This window comes from Bos taurus, chromosome 27 (genome assembly GCF_002263795.3).
Source record: "Bos taurus isolate L1 Dominette 01449 registration number 42190680 breed Hereford chromosome 27, ARS-UCD2.0, whole genome shotgun sequence".
Classification (NCBI taxonomy): domain Eukaryota; kingdom Metazoa; phylum Chordata; class Mammalia; order Artiodactyla; family Bovidae; genus Bos; species Bos taurus.
Genome location: NC_037354.1, coordinates 42,529,705 through 42,552,026, shown reverse-complemented (window position 1 = coordinate 42,552,026; position 22,322 = coordinate 42,529,705). Strand labels below are relative to the sequence as shown.

The following is a 22,322-nucleotide window of genomic DNA, read 5'->3' as shown; positions in this document are numbered from 1 at the left end:
ACTCAAGCACCACGAGACTGAATGGATAACTTACGATAGACTCCCACAATGGCTTCCTACAGCAGTGGATTAAGGATGAATAAACCACAGCTACGCAAACATGGAACCTCACAGAGTGTTGAGCAGCAGAATTTGGGCCCGAGAGCACACGTGCTGTATGATTCCAGCCACGTGGTCCCAGGCGGTCCAGGGTCCTCAGTGCTGTTGGAAGGCCAGATGGTGACCATTTGGAAGAGGCAGGACTCGGTAACTGAAAGGGAGCCTAAGATGTTGGCGATGTTCTATTCGTGATCTGGGGACACTCCTGACCTGGGACAGGTTCCGCAGGTGTGCCCCCTGTAGGAGAGTTCTTCACACGGTATGCTTACAGTCAGGCCCTTTCCTGTGTGCAGGCTGTACTTGACAGAAGTACACCTACAAAGTAACGGACTTGTTCACTTCAGAAGACTTCTGGAAAAACGGAATACATTGCCTATTTAATCGCCCATCTTGCTTTTATCTTCATTTTATACTGGTCATAAGCTAGTCCCATGTCATGCAATATGTTTCATTGAAGGACTTTTAATACTTTCATTACCTTAAGATATTTTTGAAAATAAGGGAATATTCATTATGTAGGTATTCATTCACACATATACAGTAGAAAGTAATGATGGGAGAAAAGTTCTCCAAAGGAAATGCTTCTTTCTATAATTTGTCCAGAAGCACCAGTTCTTTCAACTGTAAGGCTAGAGTTGCTTTAGCTTTACACAATTATGAAGTAGGGCAAATAACATAAAATGTATTCTTGGCCCTAAAGTTTATTAAAGGAAGTTTCCCCTTTCTTTTCTGTCAAATTCACCTCGTCAACACAGGCTGACGCTAAATATTAATTTACTTTCCATAGTATTTGCAATGGAAAAATATAAACATGTATTTTTTGCATCAGGAACAAGTCAGAAATTAAAAATTAACATGTATGAATAAATATCAAAGTTTAATATAAATAAATACATTGGTACACTACAGAATGCTCTGCGTTCTGCATCCAGAGGCATGATTTACATAATGTTAAAATTCAGTTTATGACCATGGGCTAGTTCACAAAATCTCACAGAGATTAAAATAAATGTTTATAAAGCAACAGAGAATATTCTATGTAATCTAATCAGCTAAGACAAATACTTCATAATGCCTTGATTCCCCTTTCAGTCTAGAGAAATGTAAATAGTGTTACATCAGCGCTTTCCCTCCCTTACCGATCTAGCCATATTTGACATTTCAAAGTCTCTCTTGTGAACAATAAATTAAAAAAAATCTAGGCAGGAAGTCAACAAATGTTTTTCCCTTTTCACTTCCCTGCTGTCAGTCATTAGGTCTGTTTTATGGGACTGTATACACATAATTTTTTAGTCTTTAATCTTTGGGGGTTTTTTTTCTCATACTTTTACCGCATCTCATTGCTTCTTTTTGAGAATTAGGATAAAGTGATATACAGCGGAATGCTGTTTACTTTTTGTAGGGAGGAAATGTGGCCAGATGTGTTTCCAAATAGTTTGATCAATGATTATACTACTAAAATTATTGAGACATTTTTAGGAAAGAAGAAAGGGACGGAAGGAAAGGGGAAAAGTCATGATCTATTTATTTTTTTATCATCACATCTTACTTGTTCACTCGCATTTTATTTACCCACTTTTGGCCGTGCTGGGTCTGTGGCCCTCGCGGGCTTCCTCTGCGGTGCGCGGGGCTGCTCCCTGTTAGGGAGCGCAGGCTTCCCGTCGCCGTTAGGGAGCGCAGGCTTCCCATCGCAGTGGCTCTGCTTGTTGAGGAGCACGGGCTCTGGGTGCACGCGCTTCCGTAGTTGAGGTGCACAGGCCTGGTGTTCCATGGCGTGTGGGGTCATCCTGGACCAGGGACTGAACGTGGGTCCCCTGCGTTGGCAGGTGGATTTTCATCCGGTGGACCACCAGGGAAGCTGCAAAGGTCATGATGTAGAATGTAGTGTATGCAAGTAAGTGTCGTTGTGGGGGTATAGTTTTAGCTGTTCGCAGCTGCCCGCTGATTTAGATGCTAATAAAATGTAGGCTTATACCTAAACTTTTGTTGTTGTTTTCTTGCCAAGTCATGTCCAACACAGGGATTGAACCTGCACTTCCTGCGTTGGCAGGCGGATTCTTTACCACTGAGCCACCAGAGAAGCCCCATACCTAAACTTAGGTATGCTTAAATGTTTAGCTTGTGGTCTTTTACATTGAAGGTAAAGGGCACAAGTAGAAAAATGTGTGTATTACAAGTGAAGGGCCAGGGTTCCTAAGTGAAATAAGACCTACACTGCTGTGCATTAGAATCTCAGTAGTATAGCTCTGAATAATTACATCTCAGTTTCCTTATCCAGAAAATGGGTATAGGGCTTTTTACCTAAAATTATAAAGATCAAATGAGTTTATACATATCAATAGCTTAAAATAGTGTCTGTCACCCAGGAAGTCCTTTATAGACGTTCACCATTATTTCTACAATTAACATCAAGACCAATAAGATAATCTGTGGCTTCCTAGTATGCATGTGGTCCGAACACCAGTATTCAATGTTACCACCTATTGGGGAAGTGGAACCTTGGGTTGCTGGCAAGACTTAGATCCACACATGCCATGCCAGGCCTCTGATCCTGTGAGCGTATTATTCTTGAGATCATGGTCTGTATTTCAGAAGGAGCACTCATCATTTCGTGATAAAGATACAATGACCTCTTCATTTGTTCAGTCAGAGGGGTTTCCAGAGAAGCTGCGTGGGGTCTCCCTGGTTGTTCCTGGGGGTGCAGGCCGCAGTGAGAGGTCGGGACGCACAGAAGCGGAGGCGGTGAGGGGAGCAGGGGGAGGAGCGCAGGGCTGCTTAGACGCACACGCGGGGTCCGGGCCGCGCGAAGGGCCGTGGACCTGGGCGTGCTTCTCCCCAGCCCGGCTCCCGGGTGCTCACAGGGCCGTGCGTCCAGGGCCCCCCAGCGTGTGTTCCTCCCTGCTTTGATTCATTCGCAGGCTAAGGGAGAAAAGTAATTTCCAATGCAGGCCAACAAGGGTTTTCAGGACTCGAGATTTTGTGTTGTTTTTTCTTGAAAATTCTCACCGTGCACCCACCTAGGATCATTCCTCAGAAAAACAGTATTTTCCATGTGTCGGTTTTTTCCTAACATTTTGAAACATATATTTTAGTTTGTTTTAAGGAGGATTTATTTTAAGGAGGATTAGGTGTGATTATGTACTTAATGATGACAACCTGTAATTATTTTTATGATCATCAGTTATTAAGATTTCCTGTTTGTCTTTGAAGAGCATGACAGGTGTTTGTAGTTACCTTCCAAGAAGAAAAGATTACAGTTACGTAGTAGATGCAGATTATTTTTGCTCACTCGTCAAAAACCAGCTTATACTCTATATTTTAGCTAACAACTCAATGTAAGTAAATGTTGACAGTTTTGAATTCTGAAAACCTGATTACTAAATAGACAAAATCTTTTTAAGAGTAATGGCTCTTGAGAAGTTGAGCACGATTGTTCACTCATTGCAGTGCTGTAGAAGAATTGGGGCCCAGCAGAGCTAGGTTCACATGCAGTCTGCTGTATGTTGATTGTACAGCCCTTTGCAAAACAGTTAAGCTTGTGGACCTCAGCTTATCCACCTGTGAAGTGGTAAATGACTGAAACTCACAGTATTATCCAAATACTGAAAGATTTTGAATGCTTCCCTTCGTTTTGTCCTAACCCCTTTTCTGTAAATATTGCTGCTGCTGCTAAGTCGCTTCAGTCGTGTCCGACTCTGTGCCACCCCATAGACGGCAGCCCACCAGGCTTCCCCGTCCCTGGGATTCTCCAGGCAAGAACACTGGAGTGGGTGTAAATATTGCAGTATACCTAATTATCCCGAATAATTAAGAATGACTAAAACAGACACAAAATTAATCACACTGACCTCTTTGATTATTTTAACTCAAGTTGAAAATAATTTGAGAAAGCACAGTTACTATATTTTCTTAAAGTAATTTAAAGATACGTGGTGATAACATAATGAAAGTATACCTGTTCCCAAGATAATATTGAAGAAGAGCTTGGGAAGACTGAAATAACCCTCCAGTCAGGTAAACAGTCAGGGGCAGAGCCAAGAAAAAGCAAGTACGTGTCAAAAGCAAAGAGAGCTTGTCACTAGCAGTGTTTCATGATTAAATCTGAAATGTGCATGTGTGCGTGTGAGCCCAGTCGTATCCGCTTCTTTGTGACACCACAGATTGTAGCCCATCACGCTCCTGTGTCCTGGCATTTTCCAGGCAATAGAATGAGCTAAATTTAACAAAACCAGCCTCAACTGTATCATCTTTTCTCACCTATTAAATGGAAGAAAACTTTAAATTGGGGGCTCTGTCTTTTAAATTTTTTATTTAATTTTTAAATTTTGAAGTAGGTTTTTTTTTAAGTTGTGAAAATAAAGTTTCTTCACAAAGAATGCTCGTGTGCCCTTATCTCAGCTTCATCAAGTGTTAATGTCCTATATATAACCACAATGCAAGTATCAAAATAAGAAAAAAATTAACATTAATATTACTCTCTTACCCGATCGACAGGCCTTCATTCTCATCTTGTTAATCTTCCTAGTAATGCCCTTCCAGTCTAGGTTCTAATCCAGGACCCCCCGTTGCACTGACTCATCAAGTCGCCTTAGGTCCCTTTAATCTGCCTAGTTCCTCTGTTGTTTGGCAGCCTTGACACTTGTGGAGAGCACTGTCGGTAACGTGTGCCGTGGCCCCTGGAAAGCGGCGATGTGTCCTCCTCAGCAGAGCAGGCCCGGGAGCACACGACTCCATGTGCCCCATTCAGGCGAGTCTGCTTTGGCCATGTGGTGGAGGAGACATCCGCTTCCTCTGCTGTAGAGTTGCTGTTTTCCTTTGTGATTGGAATCTTGCTTTGTGACTGTAAATACCATGTTTACAATCTCAGTCTTCACTAACGGCTGGGTCTTCCCTGACTGTTTTGTTTCTCAGTGCTGATTTCCCATTTCCACCCTTTCTTCTACATGTTTCATCGGAGTTCTGTGGCAAGGAGGAGTTTTCTTTTCTCCCTTACATGCTTAGTTGTAGCTGGGTATCTGTTTTCACTCTGTGGATTAAAAGTCATTTCTATCCTTGTTTAAATTGTTCCTGGTTTGGCCACTGAGAGCTCACTAAAGTCAACTCCTCTGTCCTGTGATATGCTTCCGTCATTTTTTGAACATTTTCTTACTTTCTGGCACTCAAGTCCTTCCTGGCTTATCCCATACTTCCTCCGCCTCCCTTGCCAGTCCTGAAGTCGCCGTTTCTCCAGGGAGCCCTGATTCCTTTGTTCATTGTTCTAGTGCTTAGAAACCAGGACCTGAGCACTAGATGGTGTTCACTGGTGACATGATAGCACTGCTTCCAGGCCCTCTCATGAACAGAGCTAGGGGAGATGTAATGTATACATATCCTATTTTGATATCAATGTCCAGTCTAAAACTATTGGCTTCTCCAGTTTCAGTTCAACTTTACAAGGTTGATCATAGCTTCCCTACAAATAAAGAATTATTTGGAGCTCTTTTCTCTGACAAAAGAGACTTGTTTCCTAATATCCACAATGTGTTTATTTGCCCAAGCTTTGATGTACATAGTTGTTTCAGAATTGCTAACTCACACTTTAGATTTTGCTGAGTTTTAATAAGAGCATAGTTGTTGCTGTTCAGTCACTCAGTCGTGTCTGACTCTTTGCGACCCCACGGACTGCAGCACTCCAGGCCTCCCTGTCCATTGCCAACTCCCGAGCTTGCTCAAACTCATGTCCATCCAGTCGGTGATGCCATCCATCCATCTCATCCTCTGTCGTCTCCTTCTCCTCCTGCCCTCAGTCTTTCCCAGCATCAGGTCTTTTCCAGTGAGTCAGCTCTTTGCATCTGGTGGTCAGAGTATTGGAGCTTTAGCTTCAGCATTAGTTCTTCCAATGAACACCCAGGACTGATTTCCTTTAGGATGGACTGGTTGGATCTCCTTGCAGTCCAAGGGACTCTGAAAAGTCTTCTCCAACATCACAGTTCAAAAGCATCAATTCTTTCACACTCAGCTTTCTTCTTTCTTTATGGTCCACCTCTCACATCCATACTTGACTACATAGTTTTCACTATATGGACTTTGGTTGGCAAAGTTATGTCTCTGCTTTTTAATATGATGTCTAGGTTTGTTTTTTAATACGATGTCTAGGTTTGAGCATAGTTAGGAATTTTAAATGAACATAGTTAGACTGGCACATTTTGATTCTAAAATGCACAGAAGACATGTCCAGTTATGTAGTGAACTAGTGGAAGTATACCAAAAAGCATTGCTTCCAGTCTTTTTTTTTTTTCCTTCAACTTCATTGAAACATAATTGACATTCAGCACTCAATAAGTTTAAGGTTGACTTACATATGGCAGTGAAAATGGTCAATAAGCAGTTTATAATAGGAATAGAAAAGAGTTTCACTTAAGCCAAACTGAGGACTCTAGCCTGGAACAGAGCCTCCTAAATGACCATGGAGAAGAAGAGTTTTCATCAGTTTTCTGTCTTGTCAGAACCAAGAACATCAACACGACAGGGAGACATTCCTTCAGGACTTCCAACTAAGTCAGTATGTACTTGGTGAGTCAGCGTGGCTCAGCAGCCGGAAAGGGAGTTTTCTCATCAGAGGAGGGCCACCGTCAGCATCCCAGGTCAAGAGTCGTTCATTCTTTTTTTTAACATAGATGTTCTTTCCTTCTGGTGAATGTTGCCTTTTCCTTTAATAATCAAAGCAGATGTATGGTGTATGTTTGATAGGCCACCAATAGGCTGTTTCATTTAGCATAAAATTCAAGTTAACTCCTGCATAAGACAGAATGATTCCGCATAACTCAGTATGGGAAAGTTTCTCTTATCCCGTATATATGGAAGTGATGAGCACAGTAATTTTAGTGAACATCCATCATCCCATATAGATATGAGATTTACTATAAATTAAAGAAATAGAAAAACAAGTTTTTCCCTTGCAGTGAGAACTCTTTAAGATTTGCCCTCCGCAGCTTTCACGTGTGGCATTCAGCTGTGTTAACTGTGGTCACGGAGTTGTGCGTTACACCCCCAGTACTTGTTTGTCTTACAGCTGAAAGTCTGGTGCCTTTTGCCCACCCTCCACTCCCACATGTGGAAGTCCCAAATCTGATCTCTTTTTCTATGAATTTGTTTCACCTTCAATACTAAGTTAATTCCTGGTACACAGATAGTAATGCAGTGTTTCTGTGCCATTTCAAAAGGATCACTGTGACAATTCTAGTTACAGTAAGTCACCGAACAAAGATGTTACAGTTGCTGACTGTATTCCCCACACTGAGCGTTTCACACCCGTGACTCATTTATCACGTAACTGAAAGTTTACTCCTCCTGGTTGCCCTCGTCTCTCTCCTCCCCCACTGCAGTCCCCTCTGGCAGCTGCCGGTTTGTTCTCGCTATCTGTGACTCTGTTTCTGCTCTGCTGTGTTCATTTGCTTTTGAGATTCTCCACAGAAGCGAAACCATACAGTATTTGTCTTCCCCAGTCTGACTGATTTAGCTTAGCATAATACCCACTAGGTCCGTCTGTGTTCTATAAATGGCAAGATTTCACTCTTTTTTGTGACTGAGTACAAAACAACCAAAAAAAGCAGTATTCCACTGTGTGTATCTACCACATCTTCTTTATCTGTTATTTTGTTGATAGGCATTTAGGTTGCGTCCATATCTTGGCTTTTGTAAACATTGCTCTGGTGTGCATAGGGTACATGTATATTTTTGAATCAATGTTATTGTTTTCTTCTGACAAATACCCAGGCGTGGAATTTCTGCATCTTACAGTAGTTCTATTTTTAATTTTCTGAGGTGCCCCAGGTTGTTTTTCATAGAGATTGCATCAGTTTAGATTCTCACCAACAGTGCATGAGGGTTTGCTTCTCTCCACATCCTTGGCCATGCGTATCATTTGTTGTCTTTTTGATAACAGTCATTCTGATAGATGTGAGCTGACATCCAGTTGTGGTTTTGGATTTTATTTCCCTGATAGTTCGTAACATTGAGCACCTTTTCGTGTGGCTACTGGCCACCCATACGTGTTCTTAGGGGAAAATGTCTATTTGTAATTCTCTGCCCAGTTAAAGGAATATTTATCCATCTGTGGCTGCCCTGGGCCTCTGTTGCTGCACCGACCGCCCTCCAGGTGTGCGTGGGCTGCTCCTCGCGTGGCTCCTCTTGTGGAGTGCTGCCCCAGGGTGCTCACGCTCAGTAGTGGTGGGAACGGGCTTGGTTGCTCCACCTCCTGTGGGGTCTTTCTGAACCAGGAATCAAACCCAGGTCCCTGCATTGGCAGGCAGATTCTTAACCAGGCAGATTCTTAACCAGGGACCACCAGGGACGTCGTCCTCTACCCAGTTTTTATCTGTTTGCTTTTTTGGTTTTGAGTTCAGTTGGGATATACAGATGCACCCTTATGTGCTGTATCATTTGTAAATATATTACTCCATTCAGTCGGGGACCTTTTTGCCTTGTTAATATTTTGTTCACTGTGCACATTCACTTTTACTTTTGTTTCACTTGCCTGAAGGGATGTATTCAAAAAATATTACCAGTAAGACTGATGTCAAATTCCATATTGCCTGTGTTCCTTCCAGGACTTAATAGTTTCGGGCCATACACTGAAGTCTTGAGTCTTTTTCCATCTACTCTGGGGCATGGTGTAAAAGAGCAGTTTGACACTTTTGCAAGTAGCTGTCCAGTTTTCTCAACACCATCTATTGAAGAGGCTGTTTTCCCCTGTTGTATGCTCTTGCCTCCTTTTTCGTGGACTAGCTGCCCTTGTAAGTGTGGGTTATTTCTGGGCTCAATTCTGCCCCTTTGATCTGTGTATCTGTTTTTTTGCCAGTGCCGTACTGTGTGCATTGCTGTAGCTTTGAAGTACAGTCTGAAGTCAGGGAGTGTGATTCCTCAGCTTTGTTTGTTCTTTCTTAAGACTGTTTTGTCTATTCAGGGTCTTTTGTGTTTCCATACAAATTTTAGAATTGTCTGTTCTAGTTTTGTGAAAAATGCCATTGGTATTTTCATAAGGATTGCATTGAATCTGCAGATTGCCTTGGGAAGTATGGCAATATTAATAATACAAATTCCTTCGATCCATTAACATGCTATTAAAAAAATGAAAAGAATCTGTAGTTTGTATTATCTTTTATTTCTTTCATCAGTGTTGTACGGTTTTCCAATTACAGGTCTTTTTATCTCCTTAGATAATTTTATTTCTGGGTATTTTATTCTCTTTGACATGATTATAAATGGAATTGTTGTCTTAATTTTTCTTGCTGATTCTTTGTTGTTAGTGTGTAGATATGCGACAGATTTCTGTAGATTAGTTTTGTATCCTAGAACTTTACAGAATTCATTGACTAGTAGGTTTTTGGAGATGTCAGGAGGATTTTCTATGCATAGTATCATGGCATCTGCAAACATTAACAGTTTTACTTCTTCCTTTCTAATTTGGATCCCTTTTATTTCTTTCTCTGGCCTGATTGCTATGGTTAGGACTTCCAATACTGTGTTGAATAAAAGTGGCCAAAATGGGTACTCTTGTCTTGACTCAGAGGAAATGCTTCAGCTTTTCACACTTGAGTTGTGAGTATGATGTTAACTGTGGACTAATGGTCTTTGTTATGCTGAAGAATTTCCCTATATACCCATTTTGTGGAGAGTTTTTATCATGAATGAATTTTAAATTTTGTACAAAGATTTTATCTGCATCTATTGAGATGATTACGTGACTTTTGTTTTTCAACTTCAAGTCAGTCGTTGATTGATTTGCAGATACTGAACCATTCCTGGCATCCCTGGAAGAAATCCTGCTGATCACCCTTTAAATGTCTTTTCGTAACAAAATAATTTAATCCGTCTTTAGGAATTGGGGAAAGTTTGTGCTTTTTATTCCTATAGATCCTTAAAAAGTCAGAATCTAGTTTTATTTCTCAGGAAGTGACATATGAGAACTACTTTATTGCAACTGTTGTTCTTTTCTCCCTTTCTTCTCCTTTCTTTTTTCTTTTGGTACAATTATTTCTCTGCAACTTGTGTTACTTAAACATATTAGCAAACTAGTGATTTCAAAACCATAATATAAAAGCTAAACAATCTCAGTTCTTTTAGAAGTAAAAAACCATATTGCTCTCTCATTTTAGAAAACGAGATGGTCTTGCTCAAGAGCAGACCATGTATCATAAAAGGATGAACCAACCTCTTGCGTTAGTGACTGATGGCTGAGGATGGTGAAGTGTTTTATATATTGAGGCATCAGGGAAGTTTACACTACCTCCTGTGTCACCAGACTTTTGAGCAGAGTTCAGTTCAGTTCAGTTGCTCAGTCGTGTCCGACTCCTTGCGACCCCATGAATCGCAGCACGCCAGGCCTCCCTGTCCATCAACAACTCCTGGAGTTCACCCAGACTCACGTCCATCGAGTCAGTGATGCCATCCAGCCATCTCATCCTCTGACGTCCCCTTCTCCTCCTGCCCCCAATCCCTCCCAGCATCAGAGTCTTTTCCAGTGAGTCAGCTCTTCGCATGAGGTGGCCAAAGTATTGGAGTTTCAGCTTTAGCATCAGTCCTTCCAAAGAACACCCAGGACTGATCTCCTTTAGAATGGACTGGTTGGATCTCCTTGCAGTTCAAGGGACTCTCAAGAGTCTTCTCCAACACCACAGTTCAAAAGCATCAATTCTTCAGTGCTCAGCTTTCTTCACAGTCCAACTCTCACATCCATACATGACCACAGGAAAAACCATAGCCTTGACTAGATGGACCTTTGTTGGCAAAGTAATGTCTCTGCTTTTGAATATGCTATCTAGGTTGGTCATAATTTTCCTTCCAAGGAGTTAGCGTCTTTTAATTTCATGGCTGAAATCACCATCTGCAGTGATTTTGGAGCCCCCTAGATATAAAGTCTGACACTGTTTCCACTGTTTCCCCATCTACTTCCCATGAAGTGATAGGACCAGATGCCATGATCTTTGTTTTCTGAATGTTGAGCGTTAAGCCAACTTTTTCACTCTGCTCTTTCACTTTCATCAAGAGGCTTTTTAGTTCCTCTTCACTTTCTGCCATAAGGGTGGTGTCATCTGCATATCTGAGGTTATTGATATTTCTCCCAGCAATCTTGATTCCAGCTTGTGCTTCTTCCAGCCCAGCATTTCTCATGATGTACTCTGCATAGAAGTTAAATAAGCAGGGTGACAATATACAGCCTTGATATACTCCTTTTCCTATTTGGAACCAGTCTGTTCCATGTCCAGTTCTAAATGTTGCTTCCTGACTTGCATGTAGGTTTCTCAAAAGACAGGTCAGGTGGTCTGGTATTCCCATCTCTTGAAGAATTTTCCACAGTTTATTGTGATCCACACAGGAGAGTAGCTAAGTCAAAAACTTTACCTTTTACCCTGTTCATAATAATTATTATGACTTTTGAATAAACCATTGTTTATAACCCTTAATTTTACTACCCTGCATAATGTTTTAAATGAATTAATGTATACTTTGCTTTCTTAGAAATAAACTAAGCATTCACTTTTATTTCGCCCAAATGTAAAACAAGTAAAAGTAATGAGCTTCCGGGGACGGCATTTTACTCTTCTTGACGTTGTTACTCTGCATACTTACAGTGGATTAAAGCTAAGCTTGAAGTATAAGTTGAAAGCAAGCCTATGAGCTCTAAATATTTTTAAAAACCTTGAAAGATTATTTTAAACGTATAAAGCATATGTATAATTACGAAAACAAGTACAATTAAAACTGGAAGTCTGGCCCATCAAATTGTTTACCGTTTGAGTTTTCTACAGTAGCTAGCTTGAGTTTTTCACTATGTTCTAAATCTTCTGTAATAAAAATGTACTTTTATAACCAGATGCTTTTAAATTTAATTTTTAAATTGTGATTATATGTATATACACATGTACAGCATAAATTCGCCATTTAAATAATTTTAAATGTGCACTGCAGAGGCATTAAGTACATTGAATTTTTATACAGCCATCACCACCATCGGTCTCTAGATTCAGATAATTTTTCGAATGAACATTATTTTCTAAGTCATCCGTAATTTTTTTCCTTCAAAACTAACCATGTTTCTTGGGACTTCCTTGGTGGTCCAACAATTAAGACAACTTGCTCCCAACGTGGGGGTCCCTGGTTTGATTCCTGGTCAGGGAACTAGATCCCACATGCCGAAACTAAAGGATCTCTCACACCGCAACGAAGATCTGGAGTGCTGCAACCAAGACTCAGCACAGCCAAATAAATAAATGAATAAAAAGAAATATATATTTAAAAGATCCTGTTTCCTGTATTGCCACAGGATAGTTAAGGCAAAGCTGACTTGCCTTCTTTTAATGAAATCAAATGTAAGTTACAGCAGTGCTGAAGATAAAAATACTTAAAGAGCCTACAAACAAAATCCAGCCTTAGTGTTTTAAGAAGAAGCTTTATTTCAAATACATGTGACTACTACGTATGTGGGCATTTGTTTAAAATAAAACCAAATTTTCATTTCATTTAAAAGAATTCGCCTTCTAAGCCAATGTTTTGAATAAAACTGTTAGCATACCTACCTGGTTTAAATAAAAATACTTCATATAGATTCAAAATAAAAAGATTTGTTAAATTTGTGAAAATTTTCTACTTCCCCCCCACTTAAGGTATTTAATTCACTTACCATCACCCACGCTGCCCCCAGACACACAGTGTATTCTGTGATGTGTTATCCTTTTGTGGGTGCTGGTTAATTTCATAGATTATAAGTCATGGACAAATGAACTAATACATTTTAAAGAAATGCACTGCTTTCCACAAACCATTATATAAAATACATACACACAGTGTTGGCTTTGTGTTTTAAGCTTCGTTTGTAAACCTGACATAAAACTTTTTCTTGATGTTTAGGTATATTCTGTCAGTGAGCTGACCTGCAGTTTGGCCTGTACAGACTATTTTTAATATACCCTTCAAATACAAAGTTTATAAATTTGAGATAGTCTCAATCAGTGATTTATATTTCAGACACTTAGTTTAGGGTTTTATAGCATGGTTGGTTTTTAAATTTAATTTAGAATTTAGTGTTTTCCTAATCTGTGAGAAGTTAGTACATACTCCATTAAAAGGATTCCATGGTGAAGTGAATTTCCAACAAATGCTTTCTTCCATATCCCTTTCTTTGAACATTTTTAACAAATATGTTTCTGTGACACCCAGTAGTAAAGATGTCTATTTCAATTTAACTTCCTGTGTCTCAGCTTTTTGAAGATGGACTCATTTGCATATGACATCTGCTAACATTCCCAAGAAATGATGGTCTGTATTAATCTACTGATCCAAGAAATAATATTATTTATATTATTTCAGAAATTTACCCCATTCCCTCCCCAAAATGGCTTCCCCAGTGGCTCAGTGGTAGAGAATCCACCTGCCAATGCAGGAGATGTGGGTTTGATCCCTGGATCAAGAAGATCCCCTAGAGAAGGGAATGGCAACCCACTCCAGTATTCTTGGCTGGAAAATCCCATGGGCAGAGAAGACTGGCAGGCTACAGTCCACAGGGTTGCAAAGAATTGGACACTACTTAGCAACTCCATAGACTTCCCTGGTAGCTCAGCTGGTAAAGAATCCTCCTGCCATGCTGGAGACCCCGGTTCAATTCCTGGGTCAGGAAGATCCGCTGAAGAAGGGATAGGCTACCCACTCCGGTATTCTTGGGCTTCCCTGGTGGCTCAGCTGGTAAAGAATCCTCCTGCCATGCAGGAGACCCTGGTTCGACTCCTGGGTCAGGAAGATCCGCTGAAGAAGGGATAGGCTACCCTCTCTGGTATTTTTGGGCTTCCCTGGTGGCTCAGACGGGAGAGAATCTGCCTGCAATACAGGAGACCTGAGTTTGATCCCTGGATTGGGAGGATCCCCTGGAGAAGGCAAAGGCTACCCACTCCAGCATTCTGGCCTGGGGAATTCCATGGACAGAGGAGCCTGGCAGGCTATAGTCCATGGGGTGGCAAAGAGTCGGACACAACTGAGCGAGCGACTTTCACTGGCAACTAAACAGCCAACGACCCCCTCCCCCCAGTAAAGCCTAACATTTCTATGATTTGGTCAAAATAGACCAATAGAAAGGGTGAAAATAGACTAGACCACTGAAAACCAGACTCAATCTTGCCCCATTCTTTTTCCCCCTTCATAATCGATAGCCTAATTCTTTTGTCTTTGAACTCCAAGGATTCAGCAAACCGTTAGAGAAATAAATATATTTGAGAGCCACAAAATGACTACTGATTCAAAGCATCACAGAGGGAAAGAAGTGCCTGGATCATTCACACAACCAGAAAACCGGTTTGGAAATTCTGGCTTAGTACTCATTTCTGTGCATATTTGCTAGAACTCAAGCACTAAAGCCTTATTTCTCTCAAATTTGCACACAGTAAAAGTCCTGATTGAATCATAAATGTAAAGATCTTTATAGAAAACCAGTGAGAAATTTGACAAATTAGCTAAATGTTAAGCAAAAGAGACAGCTAATCTGGATTATTCGTGTCTCAATAGCAGTTCTCCTGTCTTAATCGCACAGCCAGTTGCCTCTCTCCAGAGTGTGTGGCCAACTGCATTCTCATCCAGAAAAAAACATTAGAAGGGCTGCTCCTGGAGACTTCAAAACAGCACAGCAGCAGAGAGCAAGAAGTATCCAGCTTTTAGTCAGCACAAAATATGCGAGCATAGTTTACTGACTGACTGTCATGAATTTCTTGTCGTCTTGTCTGAAACATATGCCTGTTGTTCAAATTCCACTCTAGATGATCTGAAAGAAACTCAAGTTATAATTTCTTCAGTTATGTTTTGTTTTGAAATTTTCAGTCATTAAAGCAGGATGAAATGAATATGTTGTCTGTTTTTGTGCGTCCTGTAAGTATGTACCGCTGACACTCAGCTGTAGAGTGTTTACATCACAGCGACTGTTGCCCCCGTCATTCATGACGGAGAAAGGGGTCTTGAGGGCTCAGATCACATAGCAGGATGAAGAGACTTTTGAGAAGCTTTCTATAACCACAGAAACCAAAAACAACAAAAAAAAATCACTGCAAAAATATTAATAAGTTTTACTGGAGTCAAGAAGATGAACTGTTAGTGTATTTTTTAAAAGGAAAATCATATACTTGTTTTTTTTACTGAAATGGCTTGTTAGTAACGTTAGTGTATATTGTAAGCCTTGTGTAAGGCTAATAGTTGTTTCTTTTCTAAATAATAAGAAAAATCAAGTTAATGTTGCTCTTTCTGAGCAGACAAAATGCACCAGCAACTGAAATGTTTAATTTAACAAATGAGGCTTTTGGAAGAACATGAGCTTTGCAAAGTTATAGGAAGTGAACCTAAGTCTTAGATTATAGTACGTATGTTATCAGAGGCTGCTTAACCTCTGTAAGCCTTGATTTATTCATCTGTTAAACTGACTGGTAGAAATATATCTGTATTTCTCAGAATTATTATGAGTATTAAGGGACGCACACAAGGGGTCAAGTGTAAATTCTTGTAAACTGTAAACTCCCTACTTACCAGATGCTACTTGGTTCTACCATTGCTTGCTATTGTTGCTACTAATCATAAGACATGGAGTTATAAATACTTCCAAGTAATTTTAATACTGTTAGTCACCACTCTGACTGCTCTAATCAAGACAAATGAATTTAAAGGCAGCTCTGTGGAGAGTCTTCTTAATTTTTTCTCTCTCAGGTGAAAAAAAAGAAAAGTGAAGTAGGCAGGTGCTTTTGTTTTTGTGCCAGAAAACTTATCCTAAGGTTGTTCTGCCTCCTCATCGCCAATCTGGATCATCAGCATCTCTTTTTAGCCCTCGTAACTCTCGCACTTCTCCAAGAAAGGTATTTAATACGTATGCAAGGCTGGTCACTCACATGTCAGTACCTTATTCCCTCAAGGCAGCCTTCCAAGGGACTGGCGTAAACATCATTTCGGATGAGCTTGTTAATAACTGAAAGAGGTTTTAGGTGTGGGAGTTTAAACACATGTAAAACTGAAAAAGAGCTTTTCCTTTAAAACCCTGGAAGCTCAGGACCCGCTGCATTTGGTAGCCTTCCAAGACCCCCGGGACCAGTGTGACAGCCACTGATCTCAGAGAGCCTCCCAGGCTGTTACTGCTTCAGATTAACGCTGAAGCTGGAGTCTGTTCGGTGTTCAAGAGCAGCTCCAGCACCGAGGTAAGGGTGGGCCTTGCAGGTGGGGCAGGGAAGCAACAGGCAGGAGTCGCCCATCACACTCTCCCCAGTGTCGTCACAAGTCTCCTCTCCACTGAGCGCTCGTCACCTGTGTCGGGAAGCGTGCAGCTGGATTTTCCAGCACTGGCAGCACGCACCCCTGTCACCACTGCTCTCTGAGTTTCTGCTGAGTGCAGGCGCTTACAGCGTCCTGTGAGTTTCTGCGGTACGGCGGGGCGCAGCAGCTGCGCGTGTACACACATGCCCTCATTTCTGGTCCCTTCCCACTGAGGTCACCGCAGAGCACTGAGCAGAGTCCCCTGTGCGGCAGTGGGTCCCCGCTGGTTACCTCTTCTGTGCATGGAATCTGGTGTGTACTCGTCACTCCTTGTCATCCCTCTTTGAAAGTGCCAGAGGAGTCTTTGTAAAGTGTAAAGTGACTTCAAGCGCTAGTGGAAAACATTTGCTTGGCACCCAGAAGTGGCTTCCTCGGTACCTAAATACTACGCTTTCTGCCAGTGAAAACGCCGCCTGATAAAGTTCCCGGACAGAAATACGCACATCTGCCAACAGCGCTGGCCGCCAGGAAGCGCACGGCTGAGGCGCGCAGAAGCAGCCTTTTCCTTAGCCCAGTGTTTGGGCCTGTTGTTCCTCCTTTGTTACATGGGTCCCATTCCCTTTCCTTCTTTCAGTGGTCTTGTTACTTACAGCTTTTAGATTGTAGTGACCACATGATTTTTAATGGGATTTTCAATGATTTACCTTTAAGGGCTGTCACGTATTGCATTTCCTTTTCAGAAGTAACAAGATACAAATAAATAACAAGATTAATAAATAACACAAAACGGGCATTTGGACAAAAATTACCATTAATTTCCTTTACAATGACTGCTCCTGGGAAGGATAGTTAATAAAGAGGAAAAAGAATGAAAACTTGAAATTGAGCTTCAAATGGATGGAATGTGACATTATATACATGTATTCTGAACTACCTGATAATCTTCAGCTACCTGAGAAAAACTGCCAGCGGTTTTTCAAAGAAATTAAGGCTGTAGGAACCTGCATTTCGTTGCCATTCTTTGCAGTCTTGATTCATGATCATTTGTGGAGTACTGTAAAACTATCGGTAAATAAGGACCAGTCACACTGTCTGAACAGTATCTCTCAGCATTTGCCTGCTTCTGTAATTACACTGTGATTATTTTTTATTGTTGACAGTAAAATATGTAGCATATTTCACAAGTGGAATTCTCACTGCCAGTCTCTTAAAGTACTGTTGTTTGGGGGATATTCTATATGCTAATTAACATTGTTGTCTTATACTTTTGGTCATAGAAAGCCGTTCTCTTTAGGACGTTCAGGGAGAAGAGATCTCACTAAAAGCTTTATGGCATTATGGTGGTCTGTTTACAAACGCATTCTTACTGAAATGTAAGTTACTTTTTAAATATCTGAGGAATTTAAAGCTTTTAATAATAATGCTTTAATATACATGTAATATTTCATCATTTAGTGAAGAGCTACATATTAATACTCTGATATTAATAAAATATTTTATATATTAGAAAATGTAATACTTTGACTTTGTCAGCTCCCATCCTACTTAAATACTAAGCTGGCATTTTTGAAAGAAAATGGAAACACACTAAGAAGGCAAATATCTGAGGTGGTAGATTATTTTCATAATTGGTTTTGATGTCTGTCTGTTATTTTATTGTCCCGCATTAAACTGACTCATTGCAAAACTTAGAAAAGTTTTTTTTATAAAGAATTGAGTCATCTCCTTGTACAGTCATTTTGCTGGTTTCTTTATGCCATTTTGTAACACTAAACAAAGCTATCTTTATTAATTCTCTCAAATAAATCACTTCTTTCAGGAAAGCTATTCAAGGGATACTTGCTGAATTTCTCTCCGAGTTGATGGCATTCAGCTTACTTTGAAAGCTCTTTGTATTTTAAACTCTGCTCCAGGATAAACAAAAGCAAATTTCGCTCCTCCTAAGTAGTTCCTATCTGATCTTTGATTAAAAAAAAAAAACTGAAAACAATACACGAATTTTTATAGCTTACAGAAGTGAAATTTTCATATATACAAATACTGTTTTTGATTGAATTGGATGCCTAATTCATGCTTTTCAGTTTCAAGTCTTCCCAAAACTTTAAGATTATTTCTCCTTTGAAACTTTAAACCAAAACTTGGAAGTTTTAGGTGTGTTCCTTTGCCAGAGTGTGAACTGGAAAATGAATGAACAACTGAAAGAGAAGAACCTGTTCGAGGCTTTTGTATCAGAAACTGTGTCTGCTGTTCCCCACCTTCAGTTAGAGATTCACTTGATTTATCACATACCTATTAAGATTCAGTTATCCCTGGACAGAAGAATGGATCAGAATAGAACAGAATATAAAATCTTAGAGTATACCAAGAACGTGTGGGAATTTGGTATATAAAAAAGTGAGAAATCTTTAGTGAGTTACATTTTAAGGACATGAAACTTCACAGAAATCTTGAACTTTGTTCAGTAATTTCGTTATTACTAATAGCAGTATTGCAACTTTAAAAATTTTTTATGTTTATATATAAAAACAGATAAGCATGTTATTAGAACTCAAGATATTCAGCATAACAGAAAGTTACAAATGAAATAAAAGTTATAAAATGAAAGAAGCTAGGGAAGAATCCTACAATGTCCAGTTTGAATGGTTACCATCAATATGAGCTCATGATATTTCAGTTCCTGTTCCATCCACATAAAAGGCAGTTCCCAGAGCAATGAGTATACCTATGCCCAGATCTTGCTGTTACCTTTCCCCACTGAAAGACAGCAGTTCCCTGGAGAAGAGGCTGATTCCAGGTGTAGGGAGGGAAAGTGTAAAATGAGCCTGAGATCATATTAAAAGATGCTCAGCGTCACTATTCATAATGGAAATGCAAATCAAAACCACAATCACCTTACACCTGTCAAAATGGCTATCATCCAAAAGGGCACATAACAAATGCTGGCAAGAACGTGGAAAAAAGGGAACCCTCTTACCCTGTTGGTGGGAATGTGAGTGGGTGCTGCCACTATGGAGAACAGTACGGAGGCGCCTCAAAAAACTAATAATAGAGCTACCATAGGACACAGCAGGTCCACTCCTATGTGTGTATAAATGTTTAAAAAGCCCACCCCACTAATTTGAAGCGGTACATGCACCCCAGTATTCATAATATTGGTATTTCCAATAGGCAAGATGTGGAAGCAACCTAAATGTCCATCCACAGATGAATGGATAAAGAAGATGCGGTGTATGTATGCACACGAGGGAATACTACTCAGCCACGAACAGAACAAAAGTTTGCCATTTGCAGCAACATGGATGAACTTGGAGGGTTTTATGCTAAGTGAACTAAGTCAGAGAAAGATGTGTACTATATGATATCATTGATATGTGGAATCTGAAAAACACCACAAACGAGTGAATGAAGCAAAAGAAACAAACTCACAGATACAGAGAACAAGCCAGTGGTTACCAGTGGGAAGGGGGCAAGGGCAGCATGGGTTTGGGGAGTGGTAGGTGTAACCTACTGGGTATAAGGTATTCTCAAGGATATATTGTACAAATGGGGAACATAGCCTATGTTTTGAAATAACTATAAATGGAAAGTAGCCTTTAAACATTGTATAAAAATGTAAGAAAAGATAGTCTATGAGTCAGATCTGCCAAATTTTTACAATTTTTATAAACCAAATTCCTGGCACAGGATCTGAAATACACTGAGACCTTGAAAAGTGCTGAAAGAATTCATTGTGTTTTATTGTATTTTTCATCTATTTACAGTCTTTTTAAAAAGATTAATTCTGATGTTAACTGCCCTTCTTAGTTCTGTGGCATGTGTAAATTTCTCGTTTTTGTTCTTCCGTGAAAATTACCCGAAAAGTGTTAAAAGGGACTGGACAAGGTCCAAAGCGTGTCACACTTTACAAGTTGCAACTTGATCTCAAACTATTAATTAGTACTGTTTGAGTTTGGTCCTTCAATTAACTAAAGATCCACCTACTTCTCTATCTTGAATATCATAGGATAGCTTAGCAAATGTCTTGCAAATCTTGGTATACCACGTTCTTATAATTCTTTCAGTCCTGTTAGACTATTAAGAGAAGAAAATAAAGATCTTTTAGTAAGACTTATTTAATCACTGTTCCTTTTCTCATAGGTGGGCAAAAATACATACTTTTGAAAGCAGAAGCATTTTGCTTAATTTGCTATCTACTGCCACCCTGATTTTTTCTGTAATTCTTTACCTAGTACCTTGGTTCCTATATAAATGTTTTCAGTCTTATGGGAATCATTTTAATTAAAATGCGTTTTTAAACTGCCATGCCAGAGTTGACTAGCTGAGAACTAAAAGCCTCTTATCATGAAAAAGTAGTTGTCAAGCTGGTGGGGTGACTTGCTCAGGCACTGAGAGGTTTTGCTGATTCTGTGAGCTGTGTGGGTGTCAGGGGTCACCGTACGATGAGAGGGAGCTGAATAAGACAGGAAGCACAAAGCTCACCTATTTCTAATTCTGATAGGCCAGCGTGGGGTATGTGCAGGTGTCTTGCTGGTTTCAGCGTTAGGCATATAGACTCCCTACCGTCCCTTCACGTAGAGTCGGCCTAGGCGGAAAGGAAGGGAAGGCACGAGCTGGCAAAGGGGAGCAGTTTATCAAAAGCATCACGGAGTGTGTGTCATGCCTCAGAAATTATCCTGTCTTGAATCATTCCAAATACTGTATGTCTGTCATAACAGTTTATCAAAGCCTGCTAGGTTTTTGGCTGAGGCTGAATGGGTGTCATGGCTGAAATAATCTAATAGTTATCCATCTGTGAAAATAGTGAAAGTGTTAGCTGCTCAGTCGTGTCTGACTCTTTGTGACCTCGTGGACTGTAGCCCACCAGGCTCCTCTGTCCATGGGATTCTCCAGGCCAGAATACTGGAGTGGGTTGCCATTCCCTTCTCCAGGGGATCTTCCCAACCCAGGGATCAAACCTGGGTCTTCTGCATTGCAGGCAGATGATTTACCAACTGAGGTCCACAGGTGTGGACCCTTATACGTTTGCAATGTTTGTTGACCCATTAAACTATATTTTTCTAAAACTTAAATTTATTTCAAAGCCATCCTAAGCATAGCATTTTTCTTCTGTGAAATTGGTGAAGCCATTTCAGTTGCTTCCCTCCTGCTTTTCAGTTTTTCTCTTGGTATTTCCAGTTGTCAGCAGCTCCAGACACTCTAGAGGGCTCTGCAAAACACTCCTTGTGGGAATGGTTTCCTCACACTCTTCGAATTCATTTTTGGAGAAATTGTTCACATAAAACTGATTGAGTATTACTTACTTTGTACAGGATAATATTTACTAAGAATATGGAGGTTATATTCACATGGATATATTTTTCTTTAGTTTGTTGGGGTTGCTTTTTTTTTTTGGAGTATATGATTTAGCAGACTCCCAGCAAGGTTATTTATTTTAATCCTGTCTTTTAAAAATCTCTTTCTGGTTTATCTTTGTAGATGCTTTCCACTTTGAACAACCTTGCATTGAAAGGGTATGTAAAACTCAGATTTACTGTTACTGTGGTTTTTCATATGTTCTATATTAATAAAAATATCATTATATCTTTGCTTTTGGCATTCATACTTATTTATATCTGAATCACAAGTCATTATCACATTTCAATAAATTAATAAGTAATATAAATATATGTTTGTATTTGTGTATATGAAAAAGTGAAAAGTGTGAAAGTGTTAGTTGCTCAGTCGCGTCTGACTCTTTGCAGCCCCATAGACTGTAGTAGTCATGGAGGACAGGGGAGCCTGGCATGCGGCAGTCCATGGGGTCGCAGAGAGTCGGACCTGACTTAGCAACTGAGCAAAAACAACGGGAATTATACTCAGTATATTGTAACAACCTGGAATGGAATATAATCTGAAGAATATCTGAATCACTGTGCTATATACCTGAAAATAACGCAATATTATAAATCAACTATAATTCATTTAAAAAAACT

The 22,322-nt window shown here is 40.1% G+C and overlaps 1 protein-coding gene across 3 annotated transcripts in view; it reads left to right on the top strand.

Moving 5' to 3' along the window:
• Window positions 1-22,322, top strand: part of UBE2E2 (ubiquitin conjugating enzyme E2 E2) — a 373,873-nt gene that overhangs the window by 145,431 nt on the left and 206,120 nt on the right. Inside the window, exon 1 of one of the 3 annotated variants that reach the window (XM_024986324.2) lies at window positions 21,826-21,860. The exons of the other annotated variants lie outside the window; for them this stretch is intronic. Within the exon in view, the coding sequence (XP_024842092.1) occupies window positions 21,826-21,860 (35 nt within the window). Of the gene's footprint in view, window positions 1-21,825; window positions 21,861-22,322 lie in introns of those variants that run through there. 3 annotated transcript variants of the gene reach the window in all.